The sequence below is a fragment of the Tetrao urogallus genome, assembly GCF_951394365.1.
Source record: "Tetrao urogallus genome assembly, chromosome: 6".
NCBI lineage: Eukaryota > Metazoa > Chordata > Aves > Galliformes > Phasianidae > Tetrao > Tetrao urogallus.
Window position 1 is genome coordinate 27,153,970 of NC_136819.1, and position 16,961 is coordinate 27,170,930.

The window sequence follows — 16,961 nt, forward strand, 5'->3', positions numbered from 1 at the left end:
GGAACAGTAATAGTCTCACAAATAAAGGCTGTCATGAACATGTCAACAGGGAAGAGATAGCTTCCTCTGAAAAACTAAAACCAGGCTAGAAGGAGAATACTTGGAGGACAAATCTTCAGTGCTCTGGAACAATGAGCAACACCTGTTCAAATACATGCCCTGAAAAGCATTCCCTGGGCTGATACTGGATATTGTTCCTTCCTAGATGCTTAAACAGGCAAAAGATTGTTGCTTGCGCTTAAAGAAATAAATAAAAAGAGCAGTAGCTTGTACTAAGCAGTTCCAAGAAACGATATTTAATCTTGGTAATTATGTGATTTTTTTAAAAATAACGATATTCTACTTTATAAAAGATGCAAAATAGAATTAATTACACACAATGACAAGCAATGTACTCAAGATTTCACAGGAAAGCTTTACAGTGTGAACTATCAGCACTTCTGTCCTTTCTTTTCTCAACAGGAAATAATTTGGAATATGGTAGATAACTCTCTTACTACCAATTATTTTTTTTCCCCTACTCAGAGAAGCTTGATTTATTGCTTCTTTCAGTGTTCTCTGAAAATGATAGAGACATAATTTCTTCCTCTGCAGATTGCTCCTTACATTGACACTGGATCACTTCAGAGTTTGGAGAATTCTGGAAAGTTGGATGAGAGTGCCGTAAAATAAGGCAGCTATGAATACATAGAAAAAAATCTAGCTATGTATTATTCAGCACCTTTGCGCCTACACGTTTGGAGTCACCGCTATATTGCTTCAACTATTAGCACAGACTGCAAATCCCCAAACCTATTATTTACTTTCTTTCAGAATCTAAATCTGAAAAAGGAAGTAATTTGCAACATCAGACCAGTACCTTTAATTTAGATTTTTAGAGAGATATATATGTCCCTTTATGAGCTTTCAACATGAGCTCTGTTGTGGATTGAGATGATAGAGGTTAGGGCACGAAGGGAAAAGGCGGAAGCAAAGAATTTTAAAATGCGACTTCCAGCAGGCATGACAATTATATTTGAGTACAAACATGCTTTAATGCGTTTAAAGAACATTTGGCAGGAGCCTGTGTAAGCACTCCCTCAGTTTAACATACATTACAACAAATGGAACAGAGACAAAAGGCTGCCTAAAAAAGAATATGAAAGAAGTCTAGTGCCTACCCCTCTGGCATAGATTTTTGTCTGTATGTGCTCCCAGCAGAGCCAGTCTCACTTGAGGTTGATAAGTTGCTTGGAGAATTGCGACACTGCTGCGACCGTGCTAATGCAATGGATGAAACTGTCACGTAGACATCAGAACCAGGAGACAACCTGTTCAGAGCAGAGGAATCGGTCACATCAGCAATTCAAACAGCAGTAGCGTAATGCAAAGCATGATGGACTGTCTAATGCAAACTGTCAGAGCAGCTAAGAACATGGCACCAGGGAGACAGCAGAGAGTCACTGTAAATCTATTCCTTGTGGAAACTGAGGAAAATCAGCTAACAGAAGGTGGATGTAGAGGAGCAAATGAAGAGAGGCAAGTGTGTGAAGGGAAGGAAATCTCAGCACACACTAGGAAAGCATCACATTTTCTAAAGTCTTGAGTTGCTTTTGCAGATTGATTGTAAGGAATAATGAAGCATGACATTCCTCTCCCAAATACCAAATAGAGCGATCTATTTCTACTTTTCAGCACAAACTCTTGCCTGGAATTTAAAGTTGTCTATGCAAAGTCAGAGTAGCAAGCTTACACACCTATGCCACCAAACTTGTCCACATTCAAGTTAAAGGTCTAAAAATGAAATATTATTTAAGAATATATTTAAATTCTCCCTAACTTAATGTTCTCATATAAAATATTAGAGGTCACTGAAAGTACAGACCTGAGTTCTATGAAGTCTGTTGGAAAAACAATGCAGCAAATAAATTGGCTAAAATGCATTTGGGCTGGAAGCTACACGCTTATAACGATTTACTTGTATATCCTGTTCTGCAGTTGAAGTCTTTTCTAGATCATTTTCTGCTTTGTTTCCCAAGCCCCAACTGAATTCAGTGCTGCCATTAAGTTTTTTGTTCCACTCAGCGGTGACTGGAGTCATTTAGCACTTCTGCAGCAAGCTAAGATGACTGAATTATGCCATCCATGAGCAATAAAATTTACTGTGAATACAAATCTTTCCTCATTCTAACTTGGAAAAAAAAACCCTGCAACCTACACATTAGAAACTGCTTAAAAACTGCTTATTAACTCTAAAGAAACACACAGCCGACTGTCTCAGTACACCAACTGGGCCCAGAGATTCACAAGATCTTAGTCTACTCACTTAACCTGCATTTGAAAACAAGTGACAGACTCTCACTCACACTCACTGTAAGTACTTTCAAAATTCAAAAACTTTTCTGAAAATAAATTAAAAAGATACACCAGCAGCTTATTGTGTGTACATTCCAGTATATGTATACTGAAACAATTTAAAAACAAAAACAAAAAGCAAACTAAATCTTAAAAAGGGAGAAAAAGCAATGGGACAGTCAAGAACCCAACTTCCTGACTGCAGTTTCCCCAAGTACAAACTAGTAACAGTAACTCTTTCCCAGACAAGAAATGAACGACTCAACTCCTGACCATCGCAAGTACAAGCAATTAATTACCTTCTAGTCTACTAAAAGGAATTTACTTTATTTCACATTTATCAAGCAACATTTCTGAAATTATTTGATTGTAAAGTAAACAGTTCAAAAGTTGAAAATTTGGGGAGCGGTGCGTTCATTTTCCCAGAGGCATTTTTATAAAGAAAAAAAAAAAAAAAACCCCCAAAACCTAGTCTGGCCAACAAAAATATGTGCTTTCAATAGCATTCACAAGTCTATATTAAGCACATACATTTAATTTAATATCAACGGCAAGGAAACCCTTCAATAATTTCTGTGAAATTATTTTTTCTATTGAAAAAATGATTATACTTTTAATTCAGAATCAGCTGTGCCTTTTCTTTACCCCCTGTGCCTTACCCAGAAGCAACAGCACTGTTCAGAAGGAATGTCAGGATTTCAGAATTGTGTCATGGAATTATAATTCATTTACAAAGTTGAAAGACCTCAAGGGCAAACAAAATTGTTATAAATGTGATCTGAACAGCACCAAGGAACAGCCAATTAGGAAGGACATCCTATTTATTTAAAATGGAAATACATTTTACTGGTAAATTCTAAGCACTGCTGAAAAACATCAATAGGGAAAGACTTTCCTTTTACATGAAACAAGCAAAGAAGACAGAAGAACATGAAAGTAAATCTGCTCAAATTGACTTTTTAAGCCGATTTGAAATCTGTTGATGAAAATCACTTCCCAAGACAAAAAAGATATTGTTAGCAGTATGGCCCTGTAGTTATGACATTCTATGCTTGTTTTTTTATATATAATTATAGCAAACTAAAAGAGACCATTATCTATTTTAAAAGACAAATTTGAGAAGAAATTCCAAAATGGTTAAGTGCATGAGTTCCATAACTGAACTTAAAAGTAGGCCAAGCGACCACTGCATTAGAAAGATACAAATAAATTACAGTCAATTGAACTGGGATTGGACCATGCATGAGTTAGCTCTAAGAGACCTACTTCATCCTGAAAGGACTAGTTGAATTTTGCTGTGTATGGGGAGAAAACATCTTTTGTGGAAACAATGAGTGGGATGGGCATATACTTGTTTAGTATGACAAAGACATTGAAAGCATCCATCTTGCTCTTACTAATTTAATTTGCTGTAATTTTCTCAAGTCTTCAGCTTGCGTATGTACGTAATATAAACATCACAGGAAAAATGTTACCCTACCATGCTTTGTGTCTATGGCCTAAGTCATTCTTTAATCATAAGATCATACCCTGGTCTCCTCTCAGTCATACGGTTTTATTTTGTCCTTGAACAACTTCTACAAGAACTGCACAGCCATGCAGGAAGTGCAGGCTGACAGAAGGGAAAGGCTGGCATTATATTAGAGGCACTTCCATGCTGACTTAACAAACTGAATTCTCATTTTACACTTGCTACAGCAGTCCTGTATGATCACTGGTGTATTCGTTAAAGACAATTTTTCATTCATTGTCACTAATTGCAAGTTTCCCAAAGGCCTTATTTGATTCTGAGGCCTTATTTGATTCTGTGCTGAGAACTTACCAAAGCAGCTGAAGCTTTAATTTGAAGCTGTAATTTGAATACATAAAATATTAACAATACTGGGCACACTTCCAAATTTGAGATGCTCAAAATAGAACATAAGAAATGATTAGAACATAATTTCTGTCTCTACCTTTGTTCTTAATCTGAAGAGGTCCAAAGAAATCTATTTTCAGACAAGAGTTTTGAAAATTCAGTTTAATTAATACGTGTGAAGCATTCAGAAACTACAGTAATGGGCACCACTGTAATGCTTAGTGGGGAATTAATAATTGCATCTTTACAGTGGGATTTGAATAGCATCCAGTAAATAAAGGATGGAGTAATGAAGAGGAAAAATATTAAATAGCTGTTCCTTAATGAGCTTCACTTCAATTTCACTTCAACTGTGTGAAGTGAATGAGGCAGATGTTCTCTGTTAAGAAAAAAATCTTGTAATTTAATCAGGGAAAGTATCAAAAAGTATGGTTACATAAAGAACTTGAATAAAATCGCACAGCAAATCTTAATTCTGGCACAATTACTTTCCAAGAACTTGATTTTACAGTCCTAATCGTACTGAAGCACGCAACATTTCTCTAAAAACACTGACTGCCTGCTCTCAGGTTAAAAAGGGAAACAAACTGCTTAGAAAGGGGAAGAAAAAAAAAAAAAAGAGGAAAGTACATCAGCAGGTCTGGAAAGGGATAGATAAAACAAAATACAATTATGCCATCATATTGTACCTTCTCACACCACACTGCATATCTTCATGAATATTTTTCTACACTTTTTCTACACTTTGATTACCACATTTCAGAAAATATGTAGTACAAGGAAAGATACGAAGGGAGACAAGAAAGTGACTGGAGGTACAGAATAGGTTCTGTACAAAGATAAACTGAAAACTGAACAAGCTTCAGATGTTTTGTTTGTTTGTTTGTTTTGTTTCTTTTTTAATCATTTCTGCCTGTTGTCTGCCCAAATGTGAATTACGTTAGATTAAGCAAACAAAACATTATTCATCATTCCTCATGACAAAAGTATGGACAGGAGAACTGTAAACTGTAAAGGCACCCAGATACCACCCGCAGCTGTTAAATTACAATATGGATGCACCCAACTCTGGAATTTCTTAAACTACAGATAACCAGGAGACTGCTGGATCTGGTACAAAGTCATCTTTATTTACAGTTATGCCCATAGCACAAGAATATTTCTTTTGCTTTTCCCTGGTCCCTGCTAATGGCCACTGTCAAACAAGAGACCAGCTCTTGATCACAAACAATGTGGTACTTCTCAGAAATTTTTGGAATGTGAGTTTGGCTGAAGATATAATAATTGTAACAAACTTCTGTTTTTTCACTGCTACATCCAGTTCTAGGTCCTAGCGTCACTAGAAAACACATTTTAATTTGAATTTTAATTTGAGGGATGTTAAGAAAACTTGAAATCACTATGGAAGGAAATGCATGTGCTAGAAAACGTTCATTCAATGGGCAGTGAGATGGGCACGGAGGCTTGCTTGTTTGTATTATGAAAAAAGCTACTGATGCAAGCTAATCAACAGTAAATTAGGCTTTTTTTATGACATAGGAATCATTTAAGCTAGAATCTGCCTGCAGGCATTAGCCTATAAACTGTTATACAGTTACTGCCACCAACTATTAACAAATACTGTTTGAAGAATGAAGAAGTTTCAGGGCCAAACTGCACTCCATAGTCCTCAGTTAGAATTAAACCACTCTTAATGAACATTGTTCCAATATTTCTGTATTGTGGATTTTTGTGGCCATTGCTTGACTGCAGTCATGCCATAATTCAGTTCATTATTTGGTTTGAAATATTGACCGTGGTCATGTATTTTCAAGTCAGAGTCTCAAGTTTCCATTCAGTGCAGCACTTAATCACATTATGAGGTCCAGTCAAGTTCCCCAGGGTGCTTTGCTCATTTGTTTTCACATTTTCCAAATGTTTATTGAGTCAGGTTTTAGTTAAGACTAATTTCAGTTTATGATAAGTTAAGAAGAGATTACCACTGAGCACTATTTCATAACCTTTCCTCACATTTTTTTTCTTCATAATAAAGTCTGGAAGCCAACTGGATGAAACGTTCAAAATAGTGAGAGGGGGGAAAAAATAAGTAAATCCAAAATTACATCTTCTCCAATCTCTAGTATACTTAAAAATATACGTAAGTTGCTGATCTGCAAGTAATGTCACCTGTCTATTTTGATGGCAACTACAACAGATACAAAAGAATACAACGACACAACTTGATAGAGCAAGTTCTCAGCTACAAAACACATGTTTTCGACATAGTCATGACCATTAGCTGTGCATGTTCACCAGCAATGAACAAGAGCTTGGATGCTGCACTTGTAAAAATCTGTCAGCAGAGGTGACGCACTGTTGCTGTTCCCTCTGCTGAAATGCATCACCCGCTGCCTCACTGCACTCACATCCACTGGTTGGTCTCCATAAATGTTCAAAAACTGAAAGTCAATGGGTGTCATTTTTTCCATGTGGAGAAACTGAACTCCACCCCTTTGCTTCAGACACATTTACACACCTGATGCCATTCTGTCAGACTGCCCCTCTGCTGCCATCACAGCACAGCAACAAAACATAATGCAATTCTAGTGGAAAGGTTCAAACTCTACTGCCGTACCTGCCAACATCCACCTCTGACACTGAGGGCCAACATAATAAAGTGGGAGGCATTACTTATGGAGTAGTCTTCATATATGTGGTTTGTTGCTGCTTTCCTCCATGTCTTAATCTGATATTTATTCTGGGCTATAGAGTGCACAGTGTCCCATGTGGACTAATTAACGTGAAAGGAATTTATTGTATATATATTATGACATCTTTCAATCTTAATATTACAGTAAAATTAGATATTTATATTAAGATATATACAGTCTTTAATTATTTTTCCTGCTACTACAAACATGCACATCACTCATGACTACATTCAAGGATGCAGGACACTATGAGGAATAGTGAGAATTTAAGTCTGCGCAAATGAGTTGCGTGCATGAAGACAATTCAGTAAAGGCAAAAAGAACTCTGCAGGTTAGACACTGACCTGCCATCCATCAGGGACTGTCAAGTAAGTTACTCTTCCACTTACAGTAGCAGGTCTTTAATGATGCCAACAGGTTTATGTGATACAAAACTGAAATCCTCCTGTGTGCAGGACTGATAATCTGCTTTTACTTAACATAGATAAATGAGCTGAAGCAAAAATAACAGGCAAAAATCTAAATTTGTTTCACTAAGTATCTGTATTTAGAAACTAGCTGCATGAAGCAATCATCAGTCAAATATTTCTAGCAGGTAATTAAAAAAAAAACTTTCAACGTGTAAGGCCTGATAAATCAGAAATACTACAGTGCTTCTATTTGACTGATCTGCAGTCAACAAACAACGTGCTGTCAATGGCAGGAACAAGGCACCATATACGTCACCTTCAATTTCAAAAAAACCAAGCATTAAAATCGGTCAGACATCAGCAAGTCTTACATGGGGTTTGGCACTGAAGAAACAGAAATGATAGCTAGTGAAATCTAGAGCACAGCTGTACTTCATTTCTGAAACTGCTTAATGACTTTGGTCCTCACAGGTGAATTTCCAGCCCCATTGACAATTAGGCAGCACTTTCCTTTGGAAAGTGAAGCCCTAATGGTAGTAAGGAAAGAGAGGCAATCTGCACAGCTTTGCTAATGAGGCATAATAAGGACCTATAACACTCCTCTGATTCTCTCCTGGGTTCTCGACAGATGGCTGACAAAAGTAAGTGAAAACCAATAGAATGATAAGGTGTTTTATAAAAATAAAATTACTTCCTGGTAGGCTGGTAACAACTTCAGCTTAGACTCTCACTAGTGAGGCGATAGTGGATTGCTGAAAAAAACAAAACGAGCCAGCCCTACCCTGAGCATTAATGGAGATCACTGCCAATGGGAACACAAAAAGGGCTACGCTGGAGTAAGAGGGCTATGAAAGTCTCATCTTGATTCATTTCAGACATTTTACACAATAACAATGGAAATATCTGAGCTTTCTAAAATGCAATGCTTTTGTTGTGCAGAAAATGAAAAATAGAGTAATCCTATTGAAGTAATCTTACTGTTTGGTTTGTTCCCTCCCTATTCCATATTCCTTTCAAATGATGTAACAGTACATTTATTCACTTTAACTGGCAACACATTAATCTCATGCAGCTGCTGTTATATTCAGACTTGATCCAGCCAAGATTAACATGCTTAGAGCAGACATAAAATGTATTTTTTTGGCATTCCAAAAAATAAAAAATAAAAAAAACCAACCCTGCCAAACAGAATGCTACTTTGGTAATATATGCTTCAGGATGAAAAAATCCACTATAGCCCTTCCAAAGCAAAAACAAAACCAAAAAACAAAGAATGTCTGGAGAAAAAAAGAAAAAAAACAACAATAAAAAAAAACCAGCTAACATGCTTTGAAAATGAAAGAAATGGAAAGTTTCAGTTTTTGGAAACAAATACAAAATATACGGAAATGCAATCTTCCCTTTGCAAAACACTGGTCAGGCCAGAACTCCCTTCTAGAAGCATCCATTGAGTGGATAAATCTTGGATGCTTTAGGGGTGTGGTGTTGTCCACGAGGATTTTTATGTGCAAGAAAAGCACAGTTAATAATACCACACCTCTCAGCAGTCAGGGCCTCACCCTCCTCCACACAAAGAAAGAAAGCAACAACTCAAGATTCTGGACAAAACTCTCTGGTTAGTGCCATGAAGCATCAGATGCTTCTGGGAAAAAAAGCCAGCAGTTCAGTTGTACCTGATGTCCTGCCACTCCCTGAAACTTTGCCCAGGTATTACTATGCCTCCCGTAATTACAGAGCGAGATTCTACAGCACCGGACAGGCAGGAAGAAAAGACAAACACCACACCCCACCAAAAACAAAACAGACCTACTCCCATTCCTTCAAATTCATCACCTATTTGTCTCCAACTCTAAGGGGAATATGGCACAAAGCCATGCAATTTTTATCTTGGTCCAAACATACCATAAGAGAGGGAACAAAGTCCAATGCCTCACTAGCTTTTGCAGTCTCCCTCACAAATAACTTTACCAGAAAAATTAAAAGAATACATACAAATATGCACACACACACACAGTATCTAGGCATATAACATATATTACCAATAATTTCAAAGTTGCCAACTTTCTGATGATGCAAGTTCTAAGCACACATCAATTGAGCTTATAAGAAAGCTACAAGGGTAGGGAAGCATGAGACATACAAACTAATCAGTTTAAGTGCAGAAGTATGACAATATTCAATGAAAAATTAAGCAAGAAAATAATGTCTTTACCAACTACTGCCACTTGTTAATATTTAGCCTACACAAGTTTCAAATGATTTCACGTTGGTAGTTCTCTGGTCTTGGCTTTACCATCTTTTTATTTTTATTTTTAATTAACCTCAGTTCTTCTTGATTCAAAAAAATGCTTGACCTTCTTTCACTGCATCTCTAAATTTTCTACTTTATACATGTTATTTCTACTATATTTTTTTCTTAGGGAATTCTCCAAAACATGAGCCATGAGCTTATTTCCCTCAACAAGTCTCTTTGTAAATGCAGAAATGCAACAGATTTGTACAGATGAGCAAAACAATGACAGTTCATTTGAAAATGTGACAGGATATGTCTGATATCTTTCTAAATAATTGTTTTCTTTCTTAAAAAGCAAACAAAAAATTCCCTCTACAGAAATGCAAATTTAAAACAATCTATTCTTCAGCCTAAGAAGTCTGAAAGTGTCCCAGTCAATAAATTTGCCTTCTGCACAGGTTGTTCAGTAAGAAAATACCAATGTTAAATGCTATTTCTGCCTCAGGAGCTTTAGATTATTCCACCAAGCCTCTAAACAAGCTATGAATTTTAAATTCACTTCTTTAAAATGCAGAGGTTCTGGAAAATTTAGATCTAAAACTCTGACATCACTCTCTTAAACATTAAACAAAAATGTAGGAATTTTAGAATATCACTCAATGCAGTGAAACATATCCTATCAATCCAGTAGCACTTCTTTTTCTGGTTAGTCAAGCCAAGCAAACGTATTTCCTTTTGGCTGTTTCACTCATATTCATATTGCCTTTTGACTAATTACAGACAAGAAAAGAAAACAGTCCTTAGATGCTTAGATAAACCTATTGTGCTTTTTTTAAGACAGAATTCTGAGCAGCAATAAAAACCAATGTGTGAAGAAGATAGGTACCTCCGGCTCTCCAATGGGCGCCCATCACTAGAGATGCTTCGTGGGATGTTGGCTGCTCGTTCTGGAGGTGGCATTTTCCCTTCTCCTTTCCCTGAGCCAATCCTAGATGGCACTGGACTTTGAACTTGGGATGGTACCTGAGCCACATGAGGTCCCTGTCCCTTGTTTGCATTTCGCTGCCATTTGTTATTATTTCTGAAGGGAAATTTGAATTCATATGACATTCCTTCATTCACTTTGTATTCCATCACTGGCATACGGTAGTTTTCAGAACAACTTCTGGAAAAGAAAAAGGACAACAAAACAAAATGTTGTTATAAAAAACACTGTTCTGTAAAGCAAAACAAATATATTTTGTCTACAAGGATAAAATTTTGAAGACAGAAGTTGAGCCAACTACAAGAAAGAGAAGATGCAAGCCTTCTTTTAATAAACATGTATTTAACGAGCTTTGCTACTGCTCATCTGATTACTGTGCTACAAAAGCAAAAAAAAAAAAAAAACTGCACAAAAGTTATCATAGTAGAAAATACAACACTTGCTAATAATTGTAGATGCCAAAACAGAAGACATCCCCTCCTTCCTAAGGACAAAACATGAACAGAGCAGCACAAAAACTGGACTAAGATAGGACACAAGCTAACATAGTTCATGTAAGATGCAGGGAGAGTGATTTGGAAAATAAACGTGACCTTGGCCAAGATGGCCAAGAAGGCCAATGGCATCCTAGCTTGTATCAGGAATGGTGTGGTGAGCAGGGCTAGGAAGTCACCCTGCCCCTGTATTCAGCACTGGTGAGGCTTCACCATGAGTACTGTGTTCAGTTTTGGGCACCTCAGTACAGAAAGGACATTGAGATGCTGAAGCAGGTCCAAAGAAGGGCAGCAAAGCTTGTGAAGGGCTCAGAGAATATGCCCTACGAGGAGAGACTGAAGGAACTGGCGCTGCTTAGTCTAGGGAAAAGGAGGCTGAAGGGTACCTTATTCCAGCACCTGAAAGGTGATTACAGAGAGAGCAGGGCTGGTCTCTTCTCACTGGTGACAGGATGAGGGGAAATGACCTCAAGTTGCACCAGGGGAGGTTTAGGCTGGATATCAGGAAACACTTCTTTACAGAAAGGGTTGTTAAGCACTGGAATAGGGGCTCCCCAGGGAGGTGGTTGAGTCACCATCCCTGGATGTGTTTAAAAACAATTTGTGGTGCTCAGGGAGGGTTTAGCAGAAGGTTGTTAGAGAGGGTAGTTGGTTAGGTTGCGGTTGGACTTGATGATCTGTAAGGTCTTTTCCAACCTGTGCAACTCTATGATTATATGATGTGGGTGGGGTTTTTTTTTTTTTTTTTTTTTTTTTTAAATCTGCTACCAACCTTGCATACGTGACTGCTGGCAAGTCGGCTCACCTAACTGCATTCCTGCTCTTCCTCCAAACTTATGTCAATCAATTTATTTGGATAGGAATTGCTTCTCATGTGAATGTACTATACCAATATTCATTTTAGCTAATGGTCTGTATAAGCTACTGTAGTAGAAATGCTAAATGATCTCCAGAGGACACAGTGAAGGATACAAGTTTTGAAAAATTGATTGCCAAAGAGATAATGCTTTGTGCAAAGATCTAAGCCAAATCTTCAGTGATTCATGTAGGATAACCACCAATTCAATACACAGTTCCTAAATCTTAATGATTTTGGATAAAGCAAGCAGGATAAACAATAACTTTTAAAAATTTTATAATTAGGTAATAAACTACTATGAACACTCAGTCATGCAAGAAAACAAAACCCACGACTGCTGAGAACAGTGTTTCTAAAAGTGCGGTAATTTCTCTTCCTGCTGTGCATATGGATACATGAATGCTAGGCCTGCTTTTGGCTGCACTTAATTTAGTTCAGAAATAATAGGATCTGGGCTTTCCACACAGATTTTTCTGCTCTAATCCTTTTGCTATGATTGCAGCTGAACATTCCATTTGCCTGGGCTACTAAATACTGTACAAAAGCTTTCCAAATACCTCATGGGTGACCTTGTGCCACTGTGCATTTTAATCCCTGACGTATTCAATTTTCCATTGACAACTAGGGGACAAATAAAACTTCTTTCCTGTTTGGTATCAGTTACAACAGGGTTTAGAATGGCTCGCAGTGAAAACAAATATGAATTCTTCTAGTGTTTATGTAAATATGTCTTTGTTTAGAGATGTATTTTCATATTAATGTAATAAATGCACGTTTAAGTTTAGCTCTAATGTTCCTAATTATAAAAAGATTTAAGATCCATCCCTATAAAGGTATTACCTGATTAGAACACAACAGTGCAAAACCTACTGTCTGACTGCAAGAAACATATTGATCTTGTGTAACTGTACACATTTTTCTTGGTAAACCTAACAAATCTAAAGCTAGCCACTGGGCAAACTTAGTCCATCAAAGATTATCCCATTTTAATCACATAGCATTTACAAGAAATTAACACAAGACACTGGGAATGTGGTTGAAACTACAGACAATTGAAGAGTTCAGGGGACCAGTAAAAAATTAAAAAAAAAAAAAAAAAAAACTTTAGATAGTATGAGTTCTGGAAAAATGCAGATAATATGCAATTCAGGAATAAAAGCATGCATTAATGTTTACTTCTGACTAAACTACATTTAAAACCTGTAAGAGCAAAAATACAAGCCTCAAGATTAACAAGAATTGGAAGTTAGAGACATGCAGCAAGATCTTCTATGGAGTGAAAAAAATTGCAATTTAGAGGAATTTCTCTGCTCAGATCCACATATTTGATAGACTCTAGGACCTAACTTATTCATTAAAGGAGAAAACTATATGTCTATTCATAGCTTTCCAGAACTACATCCACAGACACCGAAATGTACATTTTTTATGCATATAAATGCACAGTTCTCTATATGTTGTTTGATTTCCAGATCAATATAGCTTAAAGGATACGTAAGCTTATTTTGACATTTTATTAAGCAGCAGCATATAATAAATATTTTGCAGGGCCCAGAATATTAGAAATTTTCCTTAGCTTTTCTTTCACCTTAGAACTCTGGATGCTGTCTTATAACCATGCAGCGGTTTCTGAAGGTTAACGCTTATTCTCCAGCATTTCCCCCACCTCCACCATCCCCCAAATCAAACTATAATTTCTGACTGACTGAAGGCAGTTATCACACAGTACCTGCGTGGCGTGCAGTCCTCATATGGAGGGACAATGACAACCTTCACCGTTACCGATGTCCTCAGAAGATCAATCATTTGCTCATGGCTCAGAGTGGCTACAGCCACCTTACAAATTTCCACCAGCCTGCTACCCTGTCGCAGTCCTGCCTGCCACGCGTACCCGTAGGGCTCAACATCTGCCACAATGCCTTCATAGTTTACATGGAAGCCAAGCTGACCCAGACCATTCCTACGCAGAGTCATCTCCACTGTTTCACATCCCTTAGTCATGAGCTGTGGATTGAAATGGGAAATTTAATGATTAGGACACTAATAGGATACAATAGGGGAAAATATATATCTAAGTCCTGGGTACACGATCAAGTGAAATGATCTCATCACTCGAACTGGTATTTTCAGTAGAGTCTGGTAATCCATGTTTTGCCTTGAAGTTTTTATCAAAACCACAGGAATTTTAGGAAAAAAAAAAACAAAGCAGATTGCAACAGATAAAACATGGATTTAGACAAGTGTGTCTATTTTATCTTATACATTTTGGTAACTAATCAACCATGCTATACATGATAGGACAAGGGGGAATGGTCTTAAATTGAGACGGGGGGTGGAGGGGGAAGGTTATGTTAGATATTAGGAGGTAGTTTTTCACACAAAGGTTGGTGGCACAATAGAATAGGTTGCCCAAGGTGGTTGTGGATGCTCCTTCCTTGGAGGCATTCAAGGCCAAGCTGGATGTGGCTCTGGGCAGCCTGGTCTAATTGTTGGCAACCGTGCTCATAGCTCGATGATCACTATGGTCCTTTTCAACCCAGACTATTCTATGATTCTATGATTTCCAGCTGTTTTAGTAAACTGCAAGTTTCCTTCCAACAGAATAATAATGTAGTGGCATAAGCTACTAGACATAGTAAACTGTAATCCATGCCAACTTGTCTGTCTACCATGAACACAAATACAGTTAAGAATAATTTAACAGGACACGTTTTTTCCTTTTTCCTGGTCATTATATAGCTAGGCTGTGAAATTAAAGGAAAGATAGTGAAATATAGCACATTCTTTCATGACTTAATTGGATAAAAAATGAGCATACTCCACCAGCCTGCTACCCTGTCGCAGTCCTGCATACCATGATTCACTGTGTTTTTATGTTATCATATCATATTGAGAGAATATCTTAAGCTTGCAATATGAGTTGGGACTGCACCCTGCTAGCACATTAATAAGACAAAGATATTAGTTTCATTTGAAACAAGTTTCAACAAGTTTATAAGCCGGAGAAAATAAGGAAAAACCTACAAAAGAAAAATGATGACATCAGTATCTATTGTGCAGGATCAATTTATGCATGTGAAGGCCCTGTTGTTTTTTGGTTTGTTTTATTTTGTTTTTAAAATACAGAGACAATTGACAGAGCCAGTTAATGTTGGCTGATAAAATAATATCAGATCAGTAAGGGATTTTGAGAAATAAATGGAAGAAAGTCTGTGTAGATTTGACAATTAGCAAATAGGACAGCTTCAGGCATCCCAAACACTGATGCAACTCTGAAGCCTTCGTGGTGGGGGGAGATGAGAAAGGAAAGAGGAAGCAAACAAGAGAACACATTCTAACCTCCAGCCTTTTGACGATCTCTTTGATGTCATCAATGTTGCTGATGAAGCTCTCCAACGAAACGCATTCACCTCTCTCATAGAATATTTTTATATTTGTGTCTGTTGAAGTCCAACCTATTACATCTCGACAGGAGCAATTAAACACCACACTTTTTGTGTCCTGTTCAATGAGGACTACGAACTCGTTAGAGACACCTAGGAGACAGTCTATTTCCATACCCTTGCTGTAGTCTTTTGCATGGACACTCCACACGATAGCACCAGAACTATAGATCTCTGCTCCTGGATAAGGCTTGGACTTTTCTTTCTTTTTTGAAGCAAGTGAGATGAAGGGGAATTTGCCAGAAGGGTCAATAGGTGTGTTGGTGACATTCTTCTCTGCCAAGTCTTTCAAGTATTCTTGACGGGTCCTGGTGGCCATTGCACGAAACTTTTCTGATTTATGAGCAGCATTCTCTGCATTAATGACTTTGGCTAGTAAGAAGTCCCTGAACACGTTTGATTTAGGAAACGTGACGCCTTTTGGAATAGGTGGTCCAAAGGATGGTACATCTCTGGATCTTGTCACAGCAACACTAAAAGAAATATGAAAATAAGGAAGAAGCAGAGAGTTTGACTGTATGTGAATTCAGCATTTTTTGAATACATAAATGTATTTCCCTTTTTCCATAACCCCTGAAAGTTTTTTCTTAATTTCCCAGTAATATACCCTTATTTACATTTTAATCTTGCCAGTTTGCAGACCACATCTTCCTTTGCATATAAACAGAAGGCCAAATATTTCTGCATCTAGGAATTTTTTGAGCCATCCTCAGTATCTCAGCTTAAAGAGAACTTAAAATGCAAAATCCTGCACTTCTTGAGGGGAAAGATAAAATAATCAGTCTGGTACTATAGTTCTGATTCTTGCTCTTTCTTATTATAACCAAAAAACTTCTGACATGTTCTATTACTCCAGCATTTAATTTAGGCAAATTAAGTTGCTGAAAGGCTTGTTCACTCAGTAGTCTGTCCTAAGTAGAGGTCATCACTGCAACAGCTTTGTAACAACCACCATTCCATCAGTTCTAACCTGATCTAGCATATTCTGGTCAAAGCATGAAAAAGTATTAACTAATTTTGGCCAAAACATCACAGTAATGGAGTTTTTATAAGGAAAATAAACACTTCGAAATACACTAGAATTGTATATGATGGTTCCCTTGGAAGGTTGGCTGTCACTAGTTTTCCACTTTATTCTAACCTGTCTGACTCCTTAAACACAATTATTGAAATCCTGAAGTGATTTCAGGCTTCTGAAATGTTCTTTATCTTACATGGGAGGGAGAATCACTGGCAAAAACAGTGCTTGATTTTATTCCTTTTATGCAGTTCTTTACACAAATTCCAGTACAATTTTATGCTATATTGCTTCCTGTTTAGTCTAGGATTATGATCAATGTGACTGTTCCCAACAATCCACTGAAAAAGAGGTCAAAGTTACTTTGAAAACTTTCCTAGAAAAACTTTTCATAATGGAATTCTATAAATCTAAATCAAGTGTTTGTACCGAGACGAGAGGATAAAGAAAAGAAGTTGAAAGGACTTTAAAGACAGTACAAAGAACATATAACGCGCTGGCAGTATCCATCTCATCTGTCAGTCTCATCTGCGCACAGGACTGAAGGCCAACATGATGAAGAAAACCACAAAATTGGCACTTAACACCTAGCCAATTCTAAAATCAATACTGACATTTTTTTTCCCCATCTCTCTCC

General features: G+C 37.3%; 1 protein-coding gene across 1 annotated transcript in view; it reads right to left on the bottom strand.

Annotated features, from left to right (window-relative positions):
• Nucleotides 1–16,961, bottom strand: part of SIPA1L1 (signal induced proliferation associated 1 like 1) — a gene marked incomplete at both ends in the record, with an annotated part of 65,084 nt that overhangs the window by 25,852 nt on the left and 22,271 nt on the right. Inside the window, 4 exons of the mRNA XM_079537272.1 lie at nucleotides 1,161–1,310; nucleotides 10,412–10,690; nucleotides 13,593–13,867; nucleotides 15,203–15,779. Coding sequence (XP_079393398.1) covers nucleotides 1,161–1,310; nucleotides 10,412–10,690; nucleotides 13,593–13,867; nucleotides 15,203–15,779 — 1,281 coding nt within the window. The remainder of the gene's footprint in view (nucleotides 1–1,160; nucleotides 1,311–10,411; nucleotides 10,691–13,592; nucleotides 13,868–15,202; nucleotides 15,780–16,961) is intronic.